The sequence below is a fragment of the Rhamphochromis sp. 'chilingali' genome (assembly GCF_963969265.1).
Source record: "Rhamphochromis sp. 'chilingali' genome assembly, chromosome: 10".
In the NCBI taxonomy this organism is placed as follows: domain Eukaryota; kingdom Metazoa; phylum Chordata; class Actinopteri; order Cichliformes; family Cichlidae; genus Rhamphochromis; species Rhamphochromis sp. 'chilingali'.
Window position 1 is genome coordinate 10,157,771 of NC_137937.1, and position 24,249 is coordinate 10,182,019.

At 39.8% G+C, this 24,249-nt stretch overlaps 1 protein-coding gene across 4 annotated transcripts in view; it reads left to right on the forward strand.

Moving 5' to 3' along the window:
• The window catches only part of LOC308403607 (endophilin-B2-like), a 30,361-nt gene extending 6,443 nt beyond the window's left edge, over positions 1–23,918 (forward strand). The window contains exons 4-13 of one of the 4 annotated variants that reach the window (XM_080893176.1): positions 234–362; positions 5,260–5,393; positions 6,693–6,785; positions 6,904–6,915; positions 8,878–8,940; positions 10,197–10,220; positions 11,740–11,829; positions 15,217–15,317; positions 16,287–16,488; positions 19,541–23,918. In XM_080893176.1, the coding sequence (XP_080749302.1) occupies positions 234–362; positions 5,260–5,393; positions 6,693–6,785; positions 6,904–6,915; positions 8,878–8,940; positions 10,197–10,220; positions 11,740–11,829; positions 15,217–15,317; positions 16,287–16,488; positions 19,541–19,648 (956 nt within the window). In that variant the 3' untranslated portion in view covers positions 19,649–23,918. The remainder of the gene's footprint in view (positions 1–233; positions 363–5,259; positions 5,394–6,692; positions 6,786–6,903; positions 6,916–8,877; positions 8,941–10,196; positions 10,221–11,739; positions 11,830–15,216; positions 15,318–16,286; positions 16,489–19,540) is intronic. The other 3 variants (XM_080893177.1, XM_080893178.1, XM_080893179.1) reach the window with 3 other exon arrangements.
• The last annotated feature ends 331 nt before the right edge of the window (positions 23,919–24,249 follow it).

A 24,249-nucleotide genomic window follows, 5' to 3' on the forward strand; every position in this document is an offset into this window, starting at 1 on the left:
AATGAGGTTACAGGTTATTAAACAGTAATAGTGGTGGCTGTTTATTTTGCTGAAAGCTGTCCACCCTGTAATTCGGTCTGTCTGTTGTGCTGAGCAGTCTGAAGGGTTTGACCACACAGGGTCATTATTTCTGAATATAGTTTTCATTTAATCAGCATGTGGGTAAGAATTTCAACTGGTTCTTTATTTCTCAGTTGTGCCATGAATAAACTCTTCTTTATTTTTCACTGCAGGTGCCAGAATCGAGGAGTTTCTTTTTGAAAAACTGGACTGGAAGGTGCCGTCCAGGGTTACTAATGCAGAGCTGCTGGGTCAGTATATGCAGGATGCAGCAAAAGAGTTTGATCTTGGAATGCCATATGGTGAGTATAAAAACTCCCAACAAACAAAGTCCTAGGAGTTAATAAAAAAAATTCTAATTAATTCTAATTAATTCTGTATCAGGAAAAACAACTGGAGGAGGCCCAGAGTTCTAATGATAAAGAAATCTATTTGTCATATTTCTCCCATACTGGATTTTCTTTATTGGCTTCCTGTTAAATCCAGAATTAAATTTGAAATTCTTCTACTCGCGAACAAAGTCTTGAATAAGCAGGTCCAGTCATATGTGAAAGACATTATAATATCGATAGAGCATGTTAGAGCTCTATTTGTACAAGCTACAGACTTGTGGTTGCTAGAGTTTTTAAAAGTGGAATGGGAGGCAGAACTTTGAGGTATGAAAAACCTGGCTTTCCTGTGGAACCAGGCCAGGTCTCTGTGTTTTGGAGACAAACACCCTCTCTAATTTTGAGATTAGACTTTAAACTTTACCTTTTGATAACTCCAAAAAGGTTGATTCTGTTCACTAGTAACATAGTGTTTTCAGTGGGAGAAAGGTTTCTTCACTCATCCAATTGACTTCTACAGTCTCAGCTGACTGCAGGTTTCCCCAACCTTATAAACAGTACATTTGCACAATGACTGAAACTAGCAGCACTGAATGAACAATGGGCTGTGAGGTCAGTTTGATCATTAATATGCAAATTCTCATGACCATAGCCCACTGATCAATGGCCATGAGTACCATTCACAGAGAGTTGGCACACAGCATTGTGAGAGCATTGCATTGTGAGATGGCGATAGATGTACCCTTGGGCCCCCTCCTTGATTCAGAGATGGTCTTTCCCTTTTCACATAAATAGCCTCCATGACTCCTTGACTTGTGTACATCCTCATCAGTGAAAGAGTGTCAACTGGCCTGTAGGTGTAAATAGGCTGCAGAGTCCTGGCCTGACAAGGTGAATCTTGTGTGTTGTGCCATCCGCTTTACCAGAGGTTGTTTGGTTTCCCCACTGTATAAATCCTAGCAATCCTCCTGGCACTTAACAGCGTACACTACATAGCTCTGTTTGTGTCGGGGGAACAGATCCTTGGGGTGGACCAATTTTTGGCGCAGCAATTTTTAAAGTTTAAAAGCCACAGAGACGCGGTGTTAAGAAAAAGTGCGTCCCAACTGTTCCGATACTCCTGACACATACGGGATCACTACGGGTTTTCATTTAGGCAGCAGTTGTCCTTCTCTCCTTGATTGGCTGGAGCTTTCTTTAGGCGCCTGCCCAGCTTTCACAGCCCATTGTTCATTCAGTGGGCTAGTTTCAGTCATTATGCAAATGTTCTCTTTATAAGGTTGGGGAAACCTGCAGTCAGCTGAGACTGAAGAAGTCACTCGGATGAGTGATGGAACCTTTCCCCCCTTTAAAACGCTACGTCGAGATGAACAGAATCAACCTTTTGGGATTTCCTTACCTGGATGATTGAGCATGAAGACACCTTTTGATAACATTTATCAAGATGTTGGTTCAGGTGACTCTGAACCTTCTGTTATCTATGACACTGTAAACTCAAGCTGTCCCCATGATGCACTGTATGTTTTCTTCTGCTTGTTTTACATTTTGTCTTGCCTCTCCCATAGTGTGTGTTCTATCCTGTCTCATTATGCTCTCTTATTGGTTTTCTCTTTCCCCTCACCCCCAACCTGTCGGGGCAGATGGCTGCCCTGCAAACCTGGTTCTGCCTTCCTGTTAAAAGCGAGTTATAACTTCCTTCTCCTGCAAAGTGCTTACTGATACTATTTCATTTGGTTCACGTTTTCAGAATACTGTAGAGTCTTTACCTTACAAGTGCCTTGAAGCGACTTTTGTTATTTGTATATGTTGGTATTAGCTTACATGGATATAGCCAACATTCTGCCAAAATGGCAAATATGCATCGGGAAGAGTTGAAGCAAGTAATTCTTGCAAGCATGATGTAACTAGAATAATTCAATACTGAGAGAGTAAGAATATAGTGCTCTGAAAAAAGTGAAACCAATAAGGAGATTGCTTTATCCGTTCTCTTGCTAACAAAAATTTGTTAATTTCCAGAAGTTTCTGTTCCGCTGGAGGTAGTTTTTTCTGAATTGTCTTTCTATGTATAGAAAGACATAGAAAGAAAATACATATTTGTCTTGCATAACTCTCTGTTCTGTCACCATGTAGGTCACTCTACTGCATAATACAGGCATATGTGTCAGATCATGATCCCTGTGATCATGTCCCTGTGTGGAAATCTAAGAATCAATACTGCTTTGAATGAGCTAGTCTGTGCACCTCATTCTGTTGCTGCATCAATAGTCAGGGCCAAATGTGACCAGTGTCACAGAGGAGGAATTCCAGGTCACAAAAAAATCAATAGGAGAATGAGATTTATGCAGGAGCACTTAACTTATCATTTAGATCTCCTTCCCAGACATTTTGAGTGAAACTCCCAAGAAGTTATTTGTTGTATCCCCTGGACAGAGCAAAGAAGACAAGGGACTTGGTATTGGAATGAAGAAGTACAGGACAGTATTAAAAGGAAGAAGTCAGCAAACAAGTGGCATGAAAATAGACAGGAATATTTGGAGGCTAGGTGTAAAGCAAAAAAAGGGCTTATAGTAAACTGTATGTGACAAAGGACTTGTATCGATTGGATAGCCAGAGAGATAAAGCACAGAGATGGAAATGTATCAAGGAGTAAAGCGTGTGTTGAGAAGATGGAACATGGAAAATGAGAGAAGGAAAGTTTGTGAATCAGGAAGCGTAAAGAATTAGTAAGAAGGGCAAGGCAGCTATTTAAATGTTGAAGCGTGGAAAGGCGATTGGTCCAGTGACATACATGTGGGGGTATGGAGATGTCTAGGAGAGAAGACAGTGGGCACCCTAAGAAATAGAAGTGTACCGATTTTCAAAAACAAGGGTGATGTGAAGAGCTATTGTAATGTCAAAGGGATAAAGCTGGTCATCTATATAATTGGGGTATGGGGAAGAGTTGTTGAAGCTAGATTAAGAAGAGAGGTGATGATCAGTGAGCAGCAGTATGGCTTCATGCCAAGAAAGAGCGCTACAGATGCAATGTTGCCTTTGAGAGTTTTGATGGAGAACTACAGAGAAGGTCAGAAGGAGTTGCACTGTGTCTATATGCAGATCAGGCAGGAGTCTCTGTGAACTATTATGTTTGCAGGACTATGATGTCTGTTTGTGATCTGTAGTGAGAGTTGGAGCAGGTGGAGGTATGAGGACAATCAGTAGAATCAGTACAGAATACATGTGTATGAATGAGAGGGAGGCAGGGGTAACAGTGAAGCTGCAAGAAGCACATAATGAATGTAGATGAGTTTAAATGCTGTCCGAAGCAATGGACAGTGTACATGAAAGGTGAAGAAGAGAGTGCAGGTAGAGTGGATGGACATACGTGTCAGGGCTGATCCGTGACAGAAAGATGGCAAGAGTGAAAAAGAAGGTTTAGAAGATGGTTTGATTGGATTTCCGGATTTCATGAGCTTTAACATGAAAAGTTTCCAAAATGTATACTGTAGGTAGAACAGCACAACATGTTTTTCACATTGTGTGATGTGTCATATATATGTGTTAAGGGAAAATTGTACTTAGTAGTCAGTATAAGCTTTTAATGATATAAGTTTACATGTGATAGAATACTGCATGATGACCTTTTCCCTGCTTAGAACTGATTGTCCTTTATGAAACGTGTTCTGATATTTGTATCTGAATCTTCCCACAGCGACAGTAAGAAGTCAAACAAGCAGTTCTGACCTCGCACACACACACACACACACACAGTGGCTTGCAAAAGTATTCGCCCCCTTGAACTTTCCCACATTTTGTCACATTACAGCCACAAACATGAATCAATTTTATTGGAATTCCATGTAAAAGACCAATATCACATACGCACATGCTCACGTCACTGAAAAAATGTATTCATTTTTCTTGTGTATAAATAAAGACAATTGCAAGAACAGAGCGCACATTTCACAGGGCCCCCACTCTGATTTGAGCGCTCTGCGAAACGCCCTTGCAAGTTAAAACTGCAGCGTCTGTGTGTGTTTTCTCCTCTTAGACTCTCAGCTGAAGAAGTGTCATTTAGAATAAATCTCTTGACAATATGAAATGGATTCTTGTATATAATATTTTTTCTGCTAAAGTTGTTAAATCAACAGATACCTTGATATATCACATAAATCTATAAAATAAATACATAAAAAACAACTACAAAATTATGCCAAGCTAAATGAAGGATGCTACTTCCGAACTCATGTAACTGCATAATGGAATATCTGATTGGTCCCAAATTGGATATGACAGTTGACACTGGCTTTAGCTGTGTGTCTGAAAAAACTTATATATATATATAATCATCACTACCCATTTGAGCATTACAGTGTACCGTAGGTAGGTCTGGCTGTGGTTTGTCCACGTGGTGTTGCTGCAGCACAGAAAAAGCTGCTGCTGCTGCGAGGGCATAATCAATGCCAAACACCATGCTGCCTCATTAATTTCAAATGGATTAAAGCAGACAAACAGAACAGAAGTATAGTAGTTAGGATTCATGAATGTTTTCCTTGAGCTGTTAACAGCACACTTATAAAATCATCGCAATAATACACACTGAAGGAAAGGCATGAAAAGGTAACATAAATGCCATCACCTCATTTTTTACTGGAACTGTAATTGTGGAAACAATAATTTCTTTGTTCTAAACTTAAATTTTATAGTTTAATCCATTTTATTCTGCTGCAACCAGATGCAAGTGTGCAAAGGCTACACTAGCATGTGCACATGGGCATGCCATGACATTCATTCAAAAAAGTTTCAATTCTCTCTTCTTTACCAATGCTATGGTGTGCTTACAGCATGGTGGGAGTCTTTTTGGTGAGTAGATCTAATGTGTTTCTTCCAGGGAACACTTTGGAGAAGGTGGGGGAGTGTGAGAAAAGATTAGGAGAAGCAGAGAAAGAGTTCCTCCAGACGTCAGCCATCAGCTTTCTTACGCCTCTCAGGAACTTTCTGGAAGGAGACTGGAGAACTATTTCAGTGAGTCTGGAATATCACATCTATTCCAATGTTGTTTGAGTCATACTTCCAATATATACAATATACCACACACTGTATCACGACAAAGTGATTCTGTGATACTCAGTATGTTGCAAGACAATAATGTACAATACATCTTGATATCAGTATAACTGAAAAAAGAAAAATCTCTATGAACATATCAAAAAACATTATGTATGCCATTGGTGTGTGTATCTGTGTATTAACTTTATTATTCAATTTATTAGCTCTTCAATGTACTTTACTTACTGTCTGCTGTGTCAGCTATGTTCACATCTGCGAGTTCTTTATTTTTCTTGTTAGTGAGCTTTTGTTCATTTGTCCCCTCACTGAGTAAGAAGGAATCATGAAGAAATTATATTTATCCAGTGAATCACTAACCTATTGCAAAAGAGAGCAAAATGATATAGACCGTATATAAAAGATGGACGAACTTCCTGAAGCCAACATGGAAGTTCCAGAAGGGATGAACTCCTCTGTATGCACTGGGGGGAAAAGACATTTCATCTCACCTGATGGGATTATGGTCTCAATCGCAAGTTTCAAGTCTTATTGAAAACATCAGTGTTTGGTTTTTTTTGGTAAATTGTGGTACTAATTCCTGTGGCGAATTTCCGTAAAGAAATGTTATGTTTTCAGAATGAGTTGGTGAAAGCTGAGTCATTAAGCTCTCAGAAGTGCTGCTGCACACCTGAGCTGTGGGTTAGAGAGATATCAGGAGAATCTGCAAACTGAGGCCACTTGCATCACAGAATATTGCACAATCATCATGACCTTGGAACGTTACTTGATTCAAAATGCAAGCTTTCTTGCCACTGTCTGTAAATGAATATGACCTTGAATGTGACTTAAAAGATACTTTTAAACATACATCAGCCAGTATGTTTAAATACTGTTTTTCACTGTTTACAAACCGCCAGTGAGCGTGAGTGTTTTCCTTGTAACATATGAGCAAACCAGCAGAGGTCAGCATTGTTGTTGTTTCTATGTTGTCTGACACCACAGCATGTATTAAATGTTACATGTCCCAGTAAGTTAGTAGCCTTATAACCTGCTTGAACTATAAACGTTGCTTTTTTTGTTAACTTTTGTGATTAGGACTAAATCAGATGAATCCCTTAGCTTTGCTGCTACAGGCTGCTGGAAGACTTCCCATGATGCATTCAGCATTTCTCATTCACTCCCTGCTTTTACTATGCATGTATTTAAATGCTACTTCTGCATGTCATTAATGTTTGCCTGCTGCTTAGTTTGTGTTTTGTCCTTTTTACGGTATAGAAAGAACGTCGCCTTCTGGAGAATCTTCGCCTGGACCTTGATGCCTGTAAAACACGAGTGAAGAAGGCAAAGGTGGCTGAAGCAAAGGCCGCGGTGAGTTCATAAGCGGCTCACAATCAAATTCCCACACGCATTACCTCAATAATTCAGATGATTAATCTTTGGCGATGCTTGGATTAACCATAACTAACTGTTTATGCATTCTTTGCAGTGCGAAGGGGAAGTGAGTATTGAGGACATGTCTTTTAAACTCTTGGATGCATGTCTTGGGTTGTTTTTCTTGTCATACTTGCTTTGGCTCGATTTAATTTTCTGCTGTTACTTCAGGTTTTACTGTTAATAAGTGAAGTTTTCACAGACAAGGCTTGACTATTACATTACGACGGAATGTGGCGATTAGTCAAATTTGGCAAACTGTGTTAATTAAAAAGCAACTCACACAGTGTCATTTACCATTTAGTATCTCACCTGGGGGCCCCTCTGCATGGATTCTATATGTGTAGTTTTTATGATTTGGTCGTTGATATTTTGGTTTTTCACAGCAGATATGTGATTGCTGTCAAGGGAAGCTACTTGGGAGCAGATTTATTTAACATAAACAAGACTTAATGACTGTCTTATTAAACTCACTGTTGACCATGACACAATTCAGGAACTGAGAACATTGCACAGTCCCTCTTTAGCATTCCCTGACTCAGTTATTGCAACCTATTAGGCAGGAAATACAGAAGGCACACCACAAGACCACAAAAACAGTGGGAATGTTCAATGAGCTGACTTTGCCGGAAATAAAGTCAGCTCTCCTGCTTCCTGGCAGCGTGGAAGGAATGCTCGCTTCCGCGATGAACAATGTATTCAGTTCATAAAGGGTAAATGTGAGGGTTTTTTTTTTTTCAATTCAGCCTGCATCCCTTTTTCTTTAAAAGAACATTAGTTGCCCTCTTTTGTATAAACTAACAAATCAGCTAAATAAATAAATAACATACCTGAATTTCTTTGTATTTTCCTTTAGTTGTTGTTCTAATGTCCTTAGTGTGCTGCTACTTTGATCATTAAGTGAATCAGTATTATCAGGATTACACGATCCTGGATCATCAAGGGACCTTGGATTTCTTAAGCAGAGTATGGAGAATGCATCCCTGTTTAATATTGCAGTGACTTTTCTTTACAAATATCTTTAACTTAGTGCTCATTTTCACTGAAGATTGAGAATATTTTCATGGATACACAGATAGATACTATGTATTGATGGAGATCTCTATTTTGTCCCTACGGCCTCTAGGGCTGTGTTCAATTTCCTAGCCAAGCATCCATACAGTACATATATATATATATATATATATATATATATATATATAGATAGATAGATAGATAGATAGATAGATAGATAGATAGATATATGTACAGGGAGATGTAGGATCTGTCACTGCCACCTTTTTCAGCACTGGGGTCTGAGCCCTATTTATGTGCCTGTGTGTATAGACCTCTGATGCCACAAACACATGCCTTAGGATGCCCAGCACTTGCTGAACAATATGGCAGCCGCAGTGATTCATAGTTCAAATGAACAACAGTAACCGTACAGCATCTGTGCATATGTCTGTCAATAGGCATCAGAAAATGTACTTGGATATTCATGAAGTCCTTAGGAGCTGATTATATATTACTGCAAATATAGGCATGTTCTTGCTGTAAAACTGTAACCTTTGTGGCACACAGAGCCACTCTGCAAAAGGAATCAGGCTGCATCCAGATGCCTCACTAAATGCCACTACTGCTCTCAGTTAAACCTAATGAATGATATGAAACAAGTACAAAAACCTCTTCTGCTACTTTCCCCTTCATAGTTAGTGGCAGACCCTTGTAGTTGATAACCTCTCTTGAAGCTTGTTTTTGTTTTTCACTGTTAAACAGGACTTTTGTTGCACTTTTATCCTTCATTTTCAGTAACTTTTGCAACCAGAATGCATGTTAGCATGCGTATGAATAAATAAAAAATATGTCAGTGTTCCGTTTAAAGAAATGTTGACAGATGTTAATCACCAGCAAACTGTCACACTTCTGCAATTATTATGAGTGCTGTGCTTTTCTGATTGTAATTTGGAGGAATTCTTTTTAGTAGCAGTGCCTTGTTTACACTGAGTAAGCAACAACAACAAAAAAAATAACTGTACTGTTTCTGTAGACAGCTCCAGATTTTCAGGAAACCAGACCTCGCAACTATGTGCTTTCTGCCAGTGCCTCTGCGGTAAGAAGACAATCTTGCTTTATTAAATACTGATGAGAAAAATAACACAAACCTATGTCATTATGCGATACTTTTTCATCTTCTGTTTGTCAAGTTGATCTTTCACTCTTATGACCAATGCATAGTTCACTGACTTTTTATGATTCATAATTAAACTTGAGGCAATTCAGAAATCGATATACTTTGTCATGCTGGCAAGTAGTTCAGGTAGCTGTGAAGCTATGCTTCATTAATGTTTGACTGGAGGTGTGTCAGTCCGGTAAGAATGTTTATTACCCGTAATCATTACTGGTGGCAGTTTGCATAGCATCCTTATGTGTCATATCACTGTATTATGTATTGTGAATGATTGTTGTCATACCATTGATAACAAACGTCCCACATCCTAGAGTGATGTTGTTCATTGGTTTAAATCTAGCAGTCTGTCACTTACTTTTGAGCAATGCCAAACCACACCTGCTGGGTGTGACTAAAAGTGTGTGTGTGTGTGTGTGTGTGTGTGTGTGTGTGTGTGTGTGTGTGTGTGTGTGTGTGTGTGTGTGTGTGTGTGTGTGTGTGTGTGTGTGTGTGTGTGTGTGTACTGGGTTGAAGGCAAGGCATTTTTCAAGCTCAAAATGTGGTTGTGTCAGGGTTGCAATTGGGTTATCGTTAGGTTTAGGGTAAGGGTCAGGGGTACACATTGATTTTTGATGATAGGGTTAGGCTAAGCGGCTAGGGAAAGCATGTCAATGAGATGTCCCGACGAGGATAGCAACACCAGACGTGTGTGTGTGTGTGTGTTTGTTATATCAGTTTCAAAATTCATAAATATGAATATTTATTCAGTGTCAAGATTTCAGAGTTTAAAAACATCTAATACAGATAATTCAGGTAACATTTTGACAATATGCACAGAATTAAATGTCTTTTTTAATATTAAAATATTTAAACTAAGATCATAGATGCGTTTTTAGTATCAGAGTGAGAATGAGTATCAGAATTTAGAATGAGATTTAGTTCTAAAAAAGCAATAACTAGAAATATTGTTTCAACATTTCTTGTTATTCTTTTTTTACTACTTTTCAATTAAATGTAGAGTTAACATTGTGTAGTTTACATTTTAAACAGTGTGTTAACCTTTGTGAAAACAGGGTGGTAGGTTTTATTTAGTAACGACCTCAGGTGCTGGTTCTAGGTGACCATGGTGAAGTTATTCTAGGATTTTCATGTTATAACTAAATTTTCTCTTCTTATGCCGCATGTTTTTGGCCCATCAGCTCTGGACCGAGGAAGTGGAGAAAGTAAGTATGATTGTGTGTGAGTTGTGTACTTTGTCAATTGTCTGTCTGGTCATTAGATTGAGATACCAGTGTGCCTTAAACAAACATGTGCTTGTTTTCAACGGGCCACGATTTAAGGTGACTCTTAAACTTAATTACCATAGACCTCCTACCAGCTTTTACTCTTTTCGGAGCACATAGTGTCAAACGCTGTACATCCCAGCAATGCAAAAGAATTAACGTCATCTGGGTGAATGAAGCTGGAGCTTTTGTCTTCTGAGGACTGTAGGATATGAAAAGTAGGGGTGGATTTTGATTATTGATTTATCAATTAAAATCGATTCTAGCTTGGATAATGTGATATCAACTCATTAAAATCCTGAATCGATTTTTTAATGTAAATTTGTTTTGCCCGAAACGCTAGAATCTCAGGTTAAACCTCTCAAAAACAACCACCAAACAGCTAAAACAGTAAATGAGAGCAGGTACACGGATTCTGCACAAAGACGCAAACACAAAGCGCGGATCCGCCGACGGATCAGAATCAGTGAGACGTCGCCTTTCTCACCTGACGGCATGGACACGGTCGGGGCTGAAAGCCAACAGCTCACTGATTCTGATGTTTCGCCGGGTCCGTGCTTTGTGTTTACTCCCTTTTTGCGCTAGATTCTGAGCTGTAGGTTTTTATCTCTCTCCAAACAATATTGACTGAACCAGCAGCAAAAGAAGATCCAAACTATGCTTCACATAAACATTGTCATGGATTCCCTCTGACTTTTGCTGTTTTGCTTCCACCACGATAAAATCACACTTCATGCACAGCTCTCCCTCTCTCTCTCTCAGTATACTTCAAGAACAGTCTCCCATCTAAAAATCTGTTTTCTGCATTATTCACTTGTGCACAAGTCTACCGTTGTTTACAGCGCTGTCGGACGCTGTTTTTTTTCCCTTTTACTTACTTCTGAAAAGAAAACCTCATTTCTGCTGTTGAATAGTCTACTGAACAAATTTAAACTTTTTAAAATTATGCAAAATTGCAAAACGTTTAGCCTGGTCTCTAATAAAACTTCTGTAAATTTGCTCTGCTTCACTTCAGCAGCATCAGGTAATGTTCATATGTTGATTAATTGTTTTCTTATGTTTTTGAGCTACTGCAAAATATTTTTATAAAATCTCTGCCGAGGAAAATCACCTTCATGTTTTTCTGTGTTTCTCAGCTACTTTGACACAAAGGCATCTGTTGTGATGCTTACACCTTTGATAAAGTCTCACAAGTGTCAGCTTTCTTTTTATAGATATAAATATATGGAAATGTACTGATGCATGATCTGAATTATAATATTTCTGACTGTCTGAGGCAAAAATTTCCCCGATTCGAATCGAATCGTGGATCGAATCGATTCAGAACCTTGTGAATCGGAATCGAATCGATTCTAGAAATCGGTGACGATACCCAGCCCTAATGAAAAGGTTTAAGACTCTTGACTTACTTAATAATTATAGAATAATCACTGTATAACTATTGTTTTTATTATTTCAGGCTGAACATGAGCTCCGAATAGCCCAAACAGAGTTTGATCGCCAAGCAGAGGTCACACGATTGCTTTTGGAGGGCATCAGTAGTACGCATGTATGTGAGTCACACCCACAGCCTCGACTTCTGTCAGCTCCAGCCACACACAACCTTGACATTGAACTTTCAAAAGAAAAAGTAACTTTGTGTAACCATAGATGGCAATAGTCAAACACTTCACTGAGCTCTTCTCTGTAAACATTAAATATTAATTACAAAGTAAATACAGTACAGGTTTTTTTTCTCTCGCCTAAGATTAGAGAATAGCTTTGCTCAGACTACATATAGATATATAGTACACACACTACCAGTCAAAAGTTTGGACACACCATCTCAATTAATGGTTTTTAGATTTTAGATTTTAGATTCTTCCAAATAGCCACCCTTTGCCTTGATTGCTGCTTTGCAAACTCTTGGCATTGTCTTAATGAGCTTCATAAGGTAGTCATCTGAAATGGTTTTCCAACGGTTCCCAGACATGCTGAGCACTTGTTGGCCCTTCACTGTGCCTTCACTCTGCGGTCTATCTCATACCAAACCATCTTGACTGGGTTTAGGTCAGGTGACTGTGGAGGCCATCTGGTGCAGCACTCCATCACTCTCCTTCTTGGTCAGATAGCCCTTACACAGCCTGGAGGTGTGTTTGGGGTTATTGTGCTGTTGAAAAATAAATGATAATCTAACGAAACGCAAACAGGATGGGGTGGCTCTCATCCTCTCAGTCCTGCAGGAAGTGCAGCGGAGGCGCCGCCCAGAGGGGAGCCATTGAAATGCGGGGTGAAGAATATGAGAGGGGTCATTGATGATTTTGGCTGCCTGTCTTATGGGCCTGTTGGCTGAAAACCTGTGCAAGAGTTCTGACTTGCAGGCCAATGATTTTAGAGCACACTGATACAGTGTGCTGCGTTCTGTTCCTGTTCTGAAAGCTGACGGAGTGGAACCAGCAGGTAATGGAGAAGATCATGATGCTTTGCAGGAAGGCATAGTAAAACGTCATCATGATGGGTGTGCTGACTCCAACGGAGTTGAGTTTCCTAAGGAGGTATAACCGTTGGTGGCACCTCCTGAGAATCTCCTCTTTGTTGGCAGAGAATTTCAGGAGGTTGTCAAAGATGGTTACCAGGTATTTGTACTCCTCAACTTCCTCCACTGGCTTCCCATGGATGGTGGTGGTGACTGAAGCAGCCAGATCCCTCTGCCTACTGGAGAAGGTCACCACCATCTCTTTGGTTTTGCTCACGTTCAGTTCAAGTTTGAAGCTGTCACACCACTCTAAAAACTCCCGAAGAGCGGGCCCATGGTGTTGTGAGGGGCCGGATGGGATGGCACGTCGCTGCAGGATGCTGTGGTAGCCATGCTGGTTCAGTGTACCTTCGGTTTTGAATAAATCCCCAATAGTGTCACCAGCAAAGCACCCCCACACCATCACACCTCCTCCTTCATGCTTCAAGGTGGGAACCATGCTTGTGGAGTCCATCCGTTCACTTTTTCTGCGTCGCACAACGACACAGCGGGTGGAACCAAAATCTTAAATTTAGACTCATCAGACCAAAGCACAGATTTCCACTGGTCTGTTGTCCATTCCTTGTGTTTCTTGGTTCAAACAAATCTCTTTTGTTTGTTGCTTTTCCTTAGTAGTGGTTTCTTAGCAGCTATTTGACCATAAAGGGTGATTCACACAGTCTCCTCTGAACAGTTGATGTAGAGATGTGTCTGCTTCTGGAACTCTGTGTGGCATTTATCTATTCTCTAATCTGAGGTGCTGTTAACTTGCGAATTCTGAGGCTGGATGAATTTAGACTCAGCAGCAGAGGTGACTGTTGGTCGTCCTTTTCTGGGGCGTTCCTCGTGTGAACCAGTTTCATCGTAGCACTTGATGGTTTTTGTAACTGTACTTGGAGACACATCCAAAGTTTTAGAAATTTTCCAGACTGACTGACCTTCAGTTCTTAAAGTAATGATGGACTGTCATTTCCCTTTGGTTAGCTGATTGGTTCATGCCATAATATCAGAATCAGAATCAGAAAGACTTTATTTATCCCCAAGGGACAATTAAGATACAACAGAGCAGCATGACGCTGAAGATAAGCACAGGCAATAAAAATTGAGATAATAAATACACAGTATATACAGTATATACACATGTATAAAATTACACAGTTTTAAAATTAAAGTCACTGAATAGGTATATAAATGACTGTAAGTGACTAAAAGTGAATTAAGTGTCAGCAGTATAAAAGAGTGTAGAGTAGTTTATGTTTCTGGAAATGGTCTTATCGGCTGGAGTTAAAAAGCAGGGTGGCTTTGGGGACAAAGGTGGCTCTCATCCTCTCAGTGCTGCACGAAATTCCACGGAGGCGCTGCCCAGAGGGGAGCCATTGAAATGTGGGGTGAAGAATGTGAGAGGGGTCATTGATGATAGGGGCGATCGTGGCTCAAGAGTTGGCAGTTCGTCCTGTAATCGGAAGTTCGAGCCCCGGCTGCGACAGTCTCGGTCGTTGTGTCCTTGGGCAACCAAGCTTGGAGCTGTCACACCACTCTACAAACTCCTGAAGAGCGGGACCGTGGTGTTGTGAGGGGCCTGACAGCAGTGACAGGAGAACTGTATCGTCAGCATATTTCATCAGGTGACAGTTAGGCTGTTTGGATCTGCAGTCATCGGTGTAGAGGATGAAGAGCAGGGGGGAGAGCACACAGCCCTAGGGGGAGCCAGTGGAGGTGGAACGGAGACCGGAAAGAGAGTTGCTGACCCAAACTTTCTGAGAACTTTCTGAATTTGAATTCTAACAGTTGTCAAATATGGCTGTACCAACCTGATTTCTCCACAACATAAACTGATGGTCCAAACCCCAATAAGAAAGCAAGAAATTCCACAACTGAACCCTGACAAGGCACAAATGTGAAGTGAAAACCATTTCTACTCATAACTGATTAAAAACTGATAACAATATAGTTCTTAAAATATGAAGCTCATTGAGAGAACCCATATGGAAAAGAAATAGTAAAAACTTATATGTGATTACTCATGAAAGTGGCCACTTTCATGAGTAAATCATATAAGGCTTACATGATTTACTCATGAAAGTGGCCACTTTCTCATTACTTTCATACATTGTTTTAGTAAGTATCCAAAACATACAAGTTTCATTATATAATTTTTCAAGGGATCTTATATCTGTTTTCACTCTTATATGCTTTTCATACAAGTTTCACACAAGACAGAAACAAACTTTATAAGATTTATATATATCTTTTCCATATGGGAAGGCCAAGGGTTTGAAGCACTGTCACCAAAGAGAAGGGTGGCTCAGGAACCATAGATAGATGGATAATTGTATATTAAATATTGTTTTCACACATTGTGGTAGAGGTTTTATCAGTGTAAAAAAAATCCAATCACATCGTTGTGATCCTTTAAGAATGACTGCTGATTCTTATTTTCAGGTGAATCATTTGCGCTGCCTGCATGAATTTGTGGAGGCCCAAGCAGCTTATTACAAGCAGTGTCACCTCCACATGCAGGAGCTACAGAAAGAGCTGGGAAGGTGAGAGTAAAATGGGGGGTGATGTGGGTGGATGGTTTGATTCATTCAGCTTCGTGCTTGGTGAGAATTGATAGCCTGTATCCTTTATACCCCAAGCCTGAAGTTGTAATGCCAAACACTTCGGTTAACACAATGACACAACGATCTACTCATAACTGATTAAAAACAGATAACAATATAGTTCTTAAAATATATAAACTAATAACTAATATAATTACACTGTAGCAGTTTCTACGAACCATGTCCAACATAGGACAACTAGGCAACTGGTATAACCCTTATCAAGCCTTATCATGCTTTTTCCCGTGGCATTGGAGAAGCACTTTTTATTTAACTTCACTAGTATGCTAAGAACCTTTATCCTGCTGCTCTTCACATAACCACCGGACTGCAGCAACTCTTTATCTTGTCATTCTTCCCTGCAATATTCTGTGTTACTCAAAATGGTAAAGATTGGCATCCTCTATGTAACATTTTATGATCCACATTTTATGATTTACAACAATGGATAAAGTAAAATTAAGAATAAAAAGTCTAAATACAATCATAGAATGGCATCATTAATCATATTTTTTTTCACCTTTCACCCTTTTGTTGCTTTGTGTTCATGTTAGACGACTCTGCAACACCACGATGATTTCTCTTGGAGTAGTTTCTGCATTCCATTGTGCATTTCTATTTTGGCTGAAAATCTACAAAAAGCTACTTATTTGGCACTGCTGAGTGCCAAAAGCCATAATTAAAAAATATTATACATTTTTCAACATGCATACAAATATTGTATTTTTTTTTCACTTTGCAGCATATAATATATTGTATGCATTGCTTCAAGTTATAACAGTGTAGATGCAGAAAAAGCTGTTTATTTAGTTTTTTAAACAAAGTTTTGCCCATTTTTTATTATTTTAGTTTATTAGTGTTCTACATGTTCTGGATATTCAGACCATCACATCTACCTCTCCCCCCCAGGCTTCCTAATGCTTTCGCACTGAACTCCACAAACGCCATTGCTACTCCCAGTATGGTGACAGAAGGCAGCAGCAGCCCAGTGGAAACTGACACCCTTAAGATCGAAGAAGTTCAAGCACCAGCTACAGGAACCCGCAAAGCCAGAGTCCTTTATGATTACGATGCAGCGGATTCCAGTGAGCTCTCCCTTCTGGCTGACGAGGTGAGGTTTCATCATCAGCCTGGAACTAGGCAGCCAGTATATGGCTGTTGGTCTCTGGCCAGAAATCTCTTCAGGGCTTGGTCTAAACAATAGGCTCGGTCATGTGGCATTTGCTGCTTGTAATTATGTAATGCACTTACACTTTCCCGGATCTTTAATCTTTTGTTTGTGTGTATTTTCTTTTCTGATGATGGAAACAAGTACAACAATCTTGCTGTTCACATGCAGAGACGTATACAAATGTACACCCGTTAAAAGTATAAAGATTAAAAAGAAAATCAGCATTCCACTGTAACATTAGTCATGGACATGCCCTATGTGTAAAAGTAATTCCCACCACTCTCCCACGATGCTTTTTTTGAAAGCTGAGTTCAGTTTCACTAGACACAATCAGGCCTGATTACTGCTGGACCTTAAGAGTCAAGTAATCTGTTACATGGAACCTGCGTGACAGTGTGAAGTTACAAAACCCTAAGGCTCTTGGACTCCAACGAACCACAGTGCGAGCCATCACTCACAACTGAAGAAACCTTGAATCTTCCTGAGAGTGACTGGCCACCAAAATTACTCCAATGTGGCAAAAGCTGTGCAGTCCACATAGAGTGTACTAATGAGTACGGGTAACTGGAAAAACAGGCAGCTGATACAGCCTAAGCAGTTGTATGTAATAAAATAAATTCAAGTAAAAAATAAATTGTGGGGTCTTTTATAGCCAACAACAGAAATATTCATGATTTATAGAACTTTGCATCACAACCTCTGTTGTCCCCTGATGAAAAGCTTTTCTCATAATTGTTTGAAAATTAAATTTAAAGGATGGGAAACATGTATTGGACCTTAATAAGGTACAGCTTATCAGTGATGTTAAGTGATCCATGTAAAAACCACATATTTTAGGTTCCTGTTTTAATTTTGATTTCAAAAACAGATAAAATATGTTCGCAGATATTGTGTTTCAAATGTAGTTCCAAGCTTCATGCAAATTAAAAAGGAGCTAGTGACAAAATCAACAAGAGATGACTTTGATCAACATTGGATAGTTTGTAGATTAATTGTAAACAAATTAGGAGTTCAGTTAAAGATGCAGAAAATTTTAACTGAACTCCTGGCATGATGTTGCTATGCTTTTATCCAGATACACTTTGTTCTTTGGAAAGACTGTGCATGACCTTTTTAGTAAACGTTTGCTGAGTTACTAGCATATTTTCATTTCTCAATATCATCATGTCATTCACAGATGATTTAAAAAATAATCTGAGAAAGCATCCATGTGTTCATTCCAACTCTACAGTGTCAGCAGACACGTAGATACACACAGCATTTAGATTTCAGTCATAACTCTGAGTCAGACAGAGCTGCGCTTTTTAATCACACTCACATATTGAAAGTTTGATCATCTAAAAAAACTGAAACAATTTATGAACACCACAAAGGGGTTTGAGAAATCTCGCCCTGCTGTGGTTTGTATGTCAGCTGTGTCCAGTGTCTCTTTTATATGCTGAATTTAAAACACTTCCTCAAATGATACGCTTGTGCGTCATCAGTTGGTTTCTCCAGTAAGGTTCCTTTTTTCCTCTTCCTTCCTGCTTCTTTCCCCTTGATAAATTTTAGGAACTGAGACATTCATTATATTGTGAGCAGATCTGGATGACCTGTGTAACAGGAATCAGAATCAGAAAGACTTTATTTATCCCCAAGGGGCAATTAACATACAACAGAGCAGCATGACGTTGAAGCTAAGGACAGGGCATAAACAGGCAATAAGAGATAGTAAATACACAGAGTATACAGTATATACACAAATAACACAAATATACACAAATGACACAGTTTTGAAATTAAAGTTGGTGAAAGGTGAATAAATGACTGTAAGTGAAAAGAGTGTAGTTTATGTTTATGGGTTTGGGAAATGGTCTTATTGGCTGAAGTTGAAAAGCAGGGTGGCTTTGGGGACATAGGTGACAAAAGAGACAAAGTAGACAAATTAGAAAAGCTTAACATACCCTGGGTTTGAGTTTCGGAGTAATTATATGAAAGAAATGAAGCCAGGAGAGCATCATGAGTAACTCTGCCTTTGTCCTCACTGGTGGGCAATTAGGAGTTAAGCCCCTTGTGAATAACAAGGGAACTGAAATGGTGTGACTTTTGTTCAATTCAGTTCAATTAAATTTTATTCATATAGAGCCAATAATAATAACCGCCACCGCAAGGCGCTTTATATTGTGAACTTGCATGTGAACAAGCATTTGGTGACCGTGGGAAGGAAAAACTCCCTTTGAACAGGAAGAAGCCTCTGGCAGAACCAGGCTCAGAGAGTAGCAGCCAGCTGCCGCAACCAGTTGGTGGGGGGTGAGCAGATTGTCATTGTCCCTGGATCTGGGACCCAGGATTTTGAGTTTTAGGGAAGTTTTTTTTAGTTTCGCTCATCACTTCATGGCTCTATATTCTTTGTTGGTGTTTAGCTTTCTGTTATTTCTCAGGGTAGGCTTGATACAACATTTCCTGCCTTTAGTTCTGAGGTTGTCTTTCAACAATCTTTATGTTTATTCTGTGTTTATGCAGGTTTATGGTCCCCTTTTGGTTTTAAGATGGAATTTATATTCAAGTGCAATAGCCTTCTGTTTATGATGTTGTGTTTTATATTCCAGATGAACTCCGAGTCCACAATCATGTGTTGTAGATTGATGGAACGGTCCTTCTTATTGACTCTTGCTAGACTAGGAGAAGCCTCTTCATTACTTGCAGATCTAAACAGTGAAGTTAGGGTTCACCTGCAACACCTGAGCATGAATAAGATCCTGGAAAGCAGCTAAATAATTTCAAGGATTGAAATACAAGCATGTGTGAGAAACATTGCTACTCAGTTACATGTGTAGAGTTACAGAAGAATGTAATCCCCATATGATGACACCATTTACCCCCAGTGTTTTCCTGTTTTCTGTTGAATAAAATATGGATAATATGGTTAATATACTATACTATAAAATGCTGATTATTTACATTTGCCTCTGTTTTGCACATTTTGAATGCTCGCCTTCTTTCTGCGTTACAGCTCATCACAGTTTACACAGTGCCTGGAATGGACTCTGACTGGCTGATTGGAGAGAAAGGAAACCATAAAGGAAAAGTGCCAGTCACATACCTGGAGCTTCTCAGTTAGACAGCGCACACACGTATGCATGTGCATGTGTGTGATTGGACACATAGTGAAGCCACAAAGAATTTCTCATTCTTACACTAACCTCTAATCCTCAATAACACCTCTCCCAAATACACAAAATGCTTCTCAGACAGCAGTGAAAATAGAAACACTCTTATAGTGACTCAAGGAAATTCCTCATTGGGGATGGTTAACATTCCTTTCAGTTTTCTGTTTGTGATGTTTTTGTGTTATGTGCATCCCAAAGTCCCAATACGTCCCAATGCTTGAATGAAATTATATTGGTGCGTTTGATGTCTTTGCTATATTTTAAAACTGCTTTCTTTGCTAAACTCTGATGAAGAATTTAATTGTAAAAGTCTAAATTATTCTCTCACAGAGATTAGAAGTGTAAGCTTTCACTGAACTGGGTCTAAACGACGAAATTTCTCAGTTTTTCTTCAAAAGGCAGCGGGGCGCGTGAAACAATTTCCTGTTCTCAATTCTTTGGGTTAAAGTGGTGATATTAGGCAACTAAAGAAGAAGTGAAAACAAACGGGACTTCTTTATGTTGTATTATTTTCCAGTCCCACTTCATATGTGAGGAGCAGGGAAACCATATAGGCCACTTTTGGTTTGTTTGAAAGATGTGACAGTTTCCTTCTTTTACTGCAAATGTGTTTGCCCCTTTCCTTTTTTTTCTCACAGTGACTCTTGTGATTACGTTAACTTATTGGTGATGAAACTGTCATATATGATGATTTCCATAGTTTACAGTTTACACTGTAGAATTGTAAACCACGGAAACTGTTTGTGAGGATTGTTTGGGGGAAAATATTTGCCTTAAGTGCTAGCTGAAGCGAATGCAATACCTATGTTATTTAAAGCAAGAATAGTCATTTGGACTTATTCTTTTTTTGTTTTTTGCTTCTCGCATTTTTCCACACCAATGCAGCTGCTCCTACGAACAATATGAACACTCTACACCTCTTTTCTAACTGCCTTAAGAGGACGGGTGGGGACTGCTGACAATGTGCTCTTCAAATATTGTACAAATGTCTGATTTAAAGTTCACCACAGCCAGCATGCAACACTGACACTCCCCTGCAATTACACAACTGCCTGTGTGCTTTAGCCGTGAGTGTTGTTTTTTTGTTTTTTTTTTGTATTTCCAGTGTTTTTCATTAAATTAAAGGATTTTCAGTCTTAGTGCTGCATGTGCTACAGCCGGTAGCCCGTCCTGTTGGACACTTATGTGTGTGTACATGAATGTAGACAAGTCTGTTTGTGTGAGATCTAAATCTATTGTGCTCCCTAATGTCCTGCATGTGTACATGCATGCACTGCCTTTATTTATTTATTTATTTTTTAAGACAGCCTGCTGATACGTTCACGTGAAATGAGCGTATGTTACCTGCAGGTCGTGTCACATGATAAGAATTCTTGGTACTCATGTGCGTTTTTGTCCTGCTCTCTTCTCTTCTGCTCATTTCACAAATTTGAAGTAACTTTCTGTTATCTGTCTGTTCCTTGCTGAATGAATGAAATGTGTCCATTAATAAAACTGATTGATTTGAATTCCTCGTTTTCAGCTATTTTTCAGTTTGACTCATAAGAACCCCAACTACACTTTTTGGGGTTTGTTTTTAAAAAAAATTTGCCTCTGATTTAAAATGCACAATCGCCCAGGTTGTGATGTGAAGTGCAGATTTTCACCTTTAATTCAAGGTATGTAACGGTCACGGTGCCTGGGTCATTGACCCTCAGTTAAGCATTTTGGGCTTTTCAAGTTCTCTTTATTAGTTATTGTCGGTCTGTTTCTTAGTTGGCATTGTGTTTTTCTGTGTTGTGCTTTTTTCCAGTTACTGTTATGCTTATGATATTCCTTCTTTCAGTTTACCTTGCCTTACTAGTGTTCCCTGTGTATTGTCTCCATCTATGATGTTCCCGTTTAGTTATTTCCTCTTTCATTTTTGTAACCTTCGTCTTGTGCGTTTAGAGTTTTTCACTTTCCCTGGTCTCATTTCCCCATGTAGTTCTAGCTGTGTTCCTTTGCATTTCACATCTCACTAATAACCTTACATCATCCCGTCAACCTTACAAGCATGCTGCCTGTTCCCTGCCTACATGCATCCTAGCCATTAAGTTTATTTGTAGTTTCTTAGCTGCCAGTCTGAGGAGCTTGGAAAGAAAAGCATCTGGACTTCTTTAAGTTGCTTGAAGATGTTTCACCTCTCATCTGAGAAGCTTTTTCAGTTGGTGGAAAGTCTCAGATTTTATGCCCTATGGGAGTGTCCCACCAAGAAGGTCATGGACCCCCTAATGATCCTCTACCTAATCACATGAGCCAAGGTTTAAAAATGAGTGTGGGTCACAATCAGCCAAGGTTTCAGGTGAAGGGTTACTTTGGGGATGTCATGGTCCTGGGCCATGTGGGCCCAGTATTCTTAGTTTCTTGTATTTTTGTATTTCGTTCCTTATTTAGGCCATGTTTCCTAAGTTGTCCTGTTGTGGTGTTCCTTATTTGACTTCCCCTTGTGACTTTTATCCCCTGTGTGCCCCTCTATGTATCTGTGAGCCCTCATCTCCCCTCCTTGTTTCATTCCATGTTTCCCCAGCCCACTATGCCCGTGCTCTCTCTCTCCTCCTGTTTGCACCTGTGTACTTCCTGTTTTACTTTGACAGTCTCCCGTCAGTGTTGTTTACTCCTGCCATGTCTTGTTATGTTTATCTGTGTCAGCTGTGTTCCCATGTGTGGCCACTTCCCCTGATCATCCCTCTTGTGTATTTAGTCTCTGTGTTTCATGTAGTCTGTGTCGCGTCGTCTGTGTTACCACCCCCTGTGTTCCGTATCTCCAGCCATAGCTTTTTCTTAGTTTATGTCCAGTTTAGGTTTTCTGTTTGAACTATTACCCTTATACTGCCCTCGCTCTGGTTTGTTCTGTTATCAGCCATAATAAAAGGCTCGCTTTTGTTTAATCCACTCCTGCATCTTCCCTTGTGTTCGCGTCTGGGTCCAACACACACATTCCCACACGGTCTATCTCCACGGACCGTGACAGGGGCAGATTGGTGGAGTAGGTAGAGGATCAATAGAGGGTCCATGACTCTCTTGGGGGACACCCCCATAGGGCTTGCTTAAAATATGGGTCGCTTTCAATAAAGAGCTGTTTCCATTTAATCCCTGCCTGCCTATGAGCCTGCACCTGAGATCTTCACTCTACAAACTTTACAACATTGCCAAAAGTATTTTCTTAACTGTTTGGGGATTACAACAATTTTTGTACTTTTTCGGGGTCTCAAAAGCAGAGAATATGAGTAGATGTTATGAAGATGTTTGTATTAACCAAGGAACAAAGTATGCAATCATACAGTGGCTGTCTATGCTCTTCCAGGCCTTTGGAAGTTGGTGAGCTGGGCAGTGCATTCCTTTCCTTCGATTTCATCTTGAATGATCAAATGATAAGCTATCAAATGCTTGAAAATCACTCCAGCTCTTGTATTTCCTTAATTTGTTGTGGAATAGTTGACCCCACCTAGTTATGAACTGGGTATCAGTCAATTAGCTAGTTATGTTTGAGTCTCTAGAAAGGCACTCTGCAAATAGTTGTGGCAAAATGATGCAAGGAATGCTCAGACCTTTACATTGGAGAGACCAAATAGCCACTTTATAAACGCATGGCACAACACAGAAGAGCCACCTCGACAGGACGAGACTCAGCAGTCCATCTGCATCTAAAGGAAAAAGGTCACTCCTTCGAGGATGCCAATGTTCACATTTTGAACAGAGAAGACAGATGGTTTGAAAGAGGAGTGAAAGAAGCCATCTATGTCCACTGTGAATGACCATCTTTGAACAGAGGCGGTGGTTTACGACACCAACTGTCTGCCATCCAGTCATGAGATCCCTTTCCAGATGCCTTAACGCCTACTCACATCCTGGGCCATTTGACCTCAGGAAATCACATGATAGGGTGGGGCTAGATTTCACAATGAGTTCAATTCAATTCAGTTTTATTTATATAGCGCCAAATCACAACATAAGTCGCCTCAAGGTGCTTCATAGATACAGAGAAAAACCCAACAATCATATGACCCCCTATGAGCAAGCACTTTAGCGACAGTGGGAAGGAAAAACTCCCTTTTAACAGGAAGAAACCTCTGAGAACCAGGCTTAGTGAGTGCAGCCATCTATCATCACCAGTTGAGTGTGAGGGGAGGAAGACCCGAACCCAGATTTTAAGCAAGCCCTATGGGAGTGTCCCCCAAGAGGGTCATGGACCCCCTATTGATCCTCCACCTAATCCACTAATCTGCCCCAAAGTAACCTTTCACTCGAAACCTTGGCTGATTGTGACCGTAGAACTGAAAAAGCTTCTCAGATGAGACGTGAAACGTCTTCAAGCAACTTAAAGAAGTCTAGATCCTTTGCTTTCCAAGCTCCTTAGATGTGTGAAAGAATTGTTACTCCTAAATGTGGGTGTTGTACTGTAATAAGATGCTGTCAATGCAAAAAGTTTGTTTATGAAATGTATTCCTTCCTAGACATCGTCCTATCAACTAAAAGTGGAAGTAGTTTGGAACAACAACAGTGTTCCTGAGTCAGGTCTCTTCTGACTCAG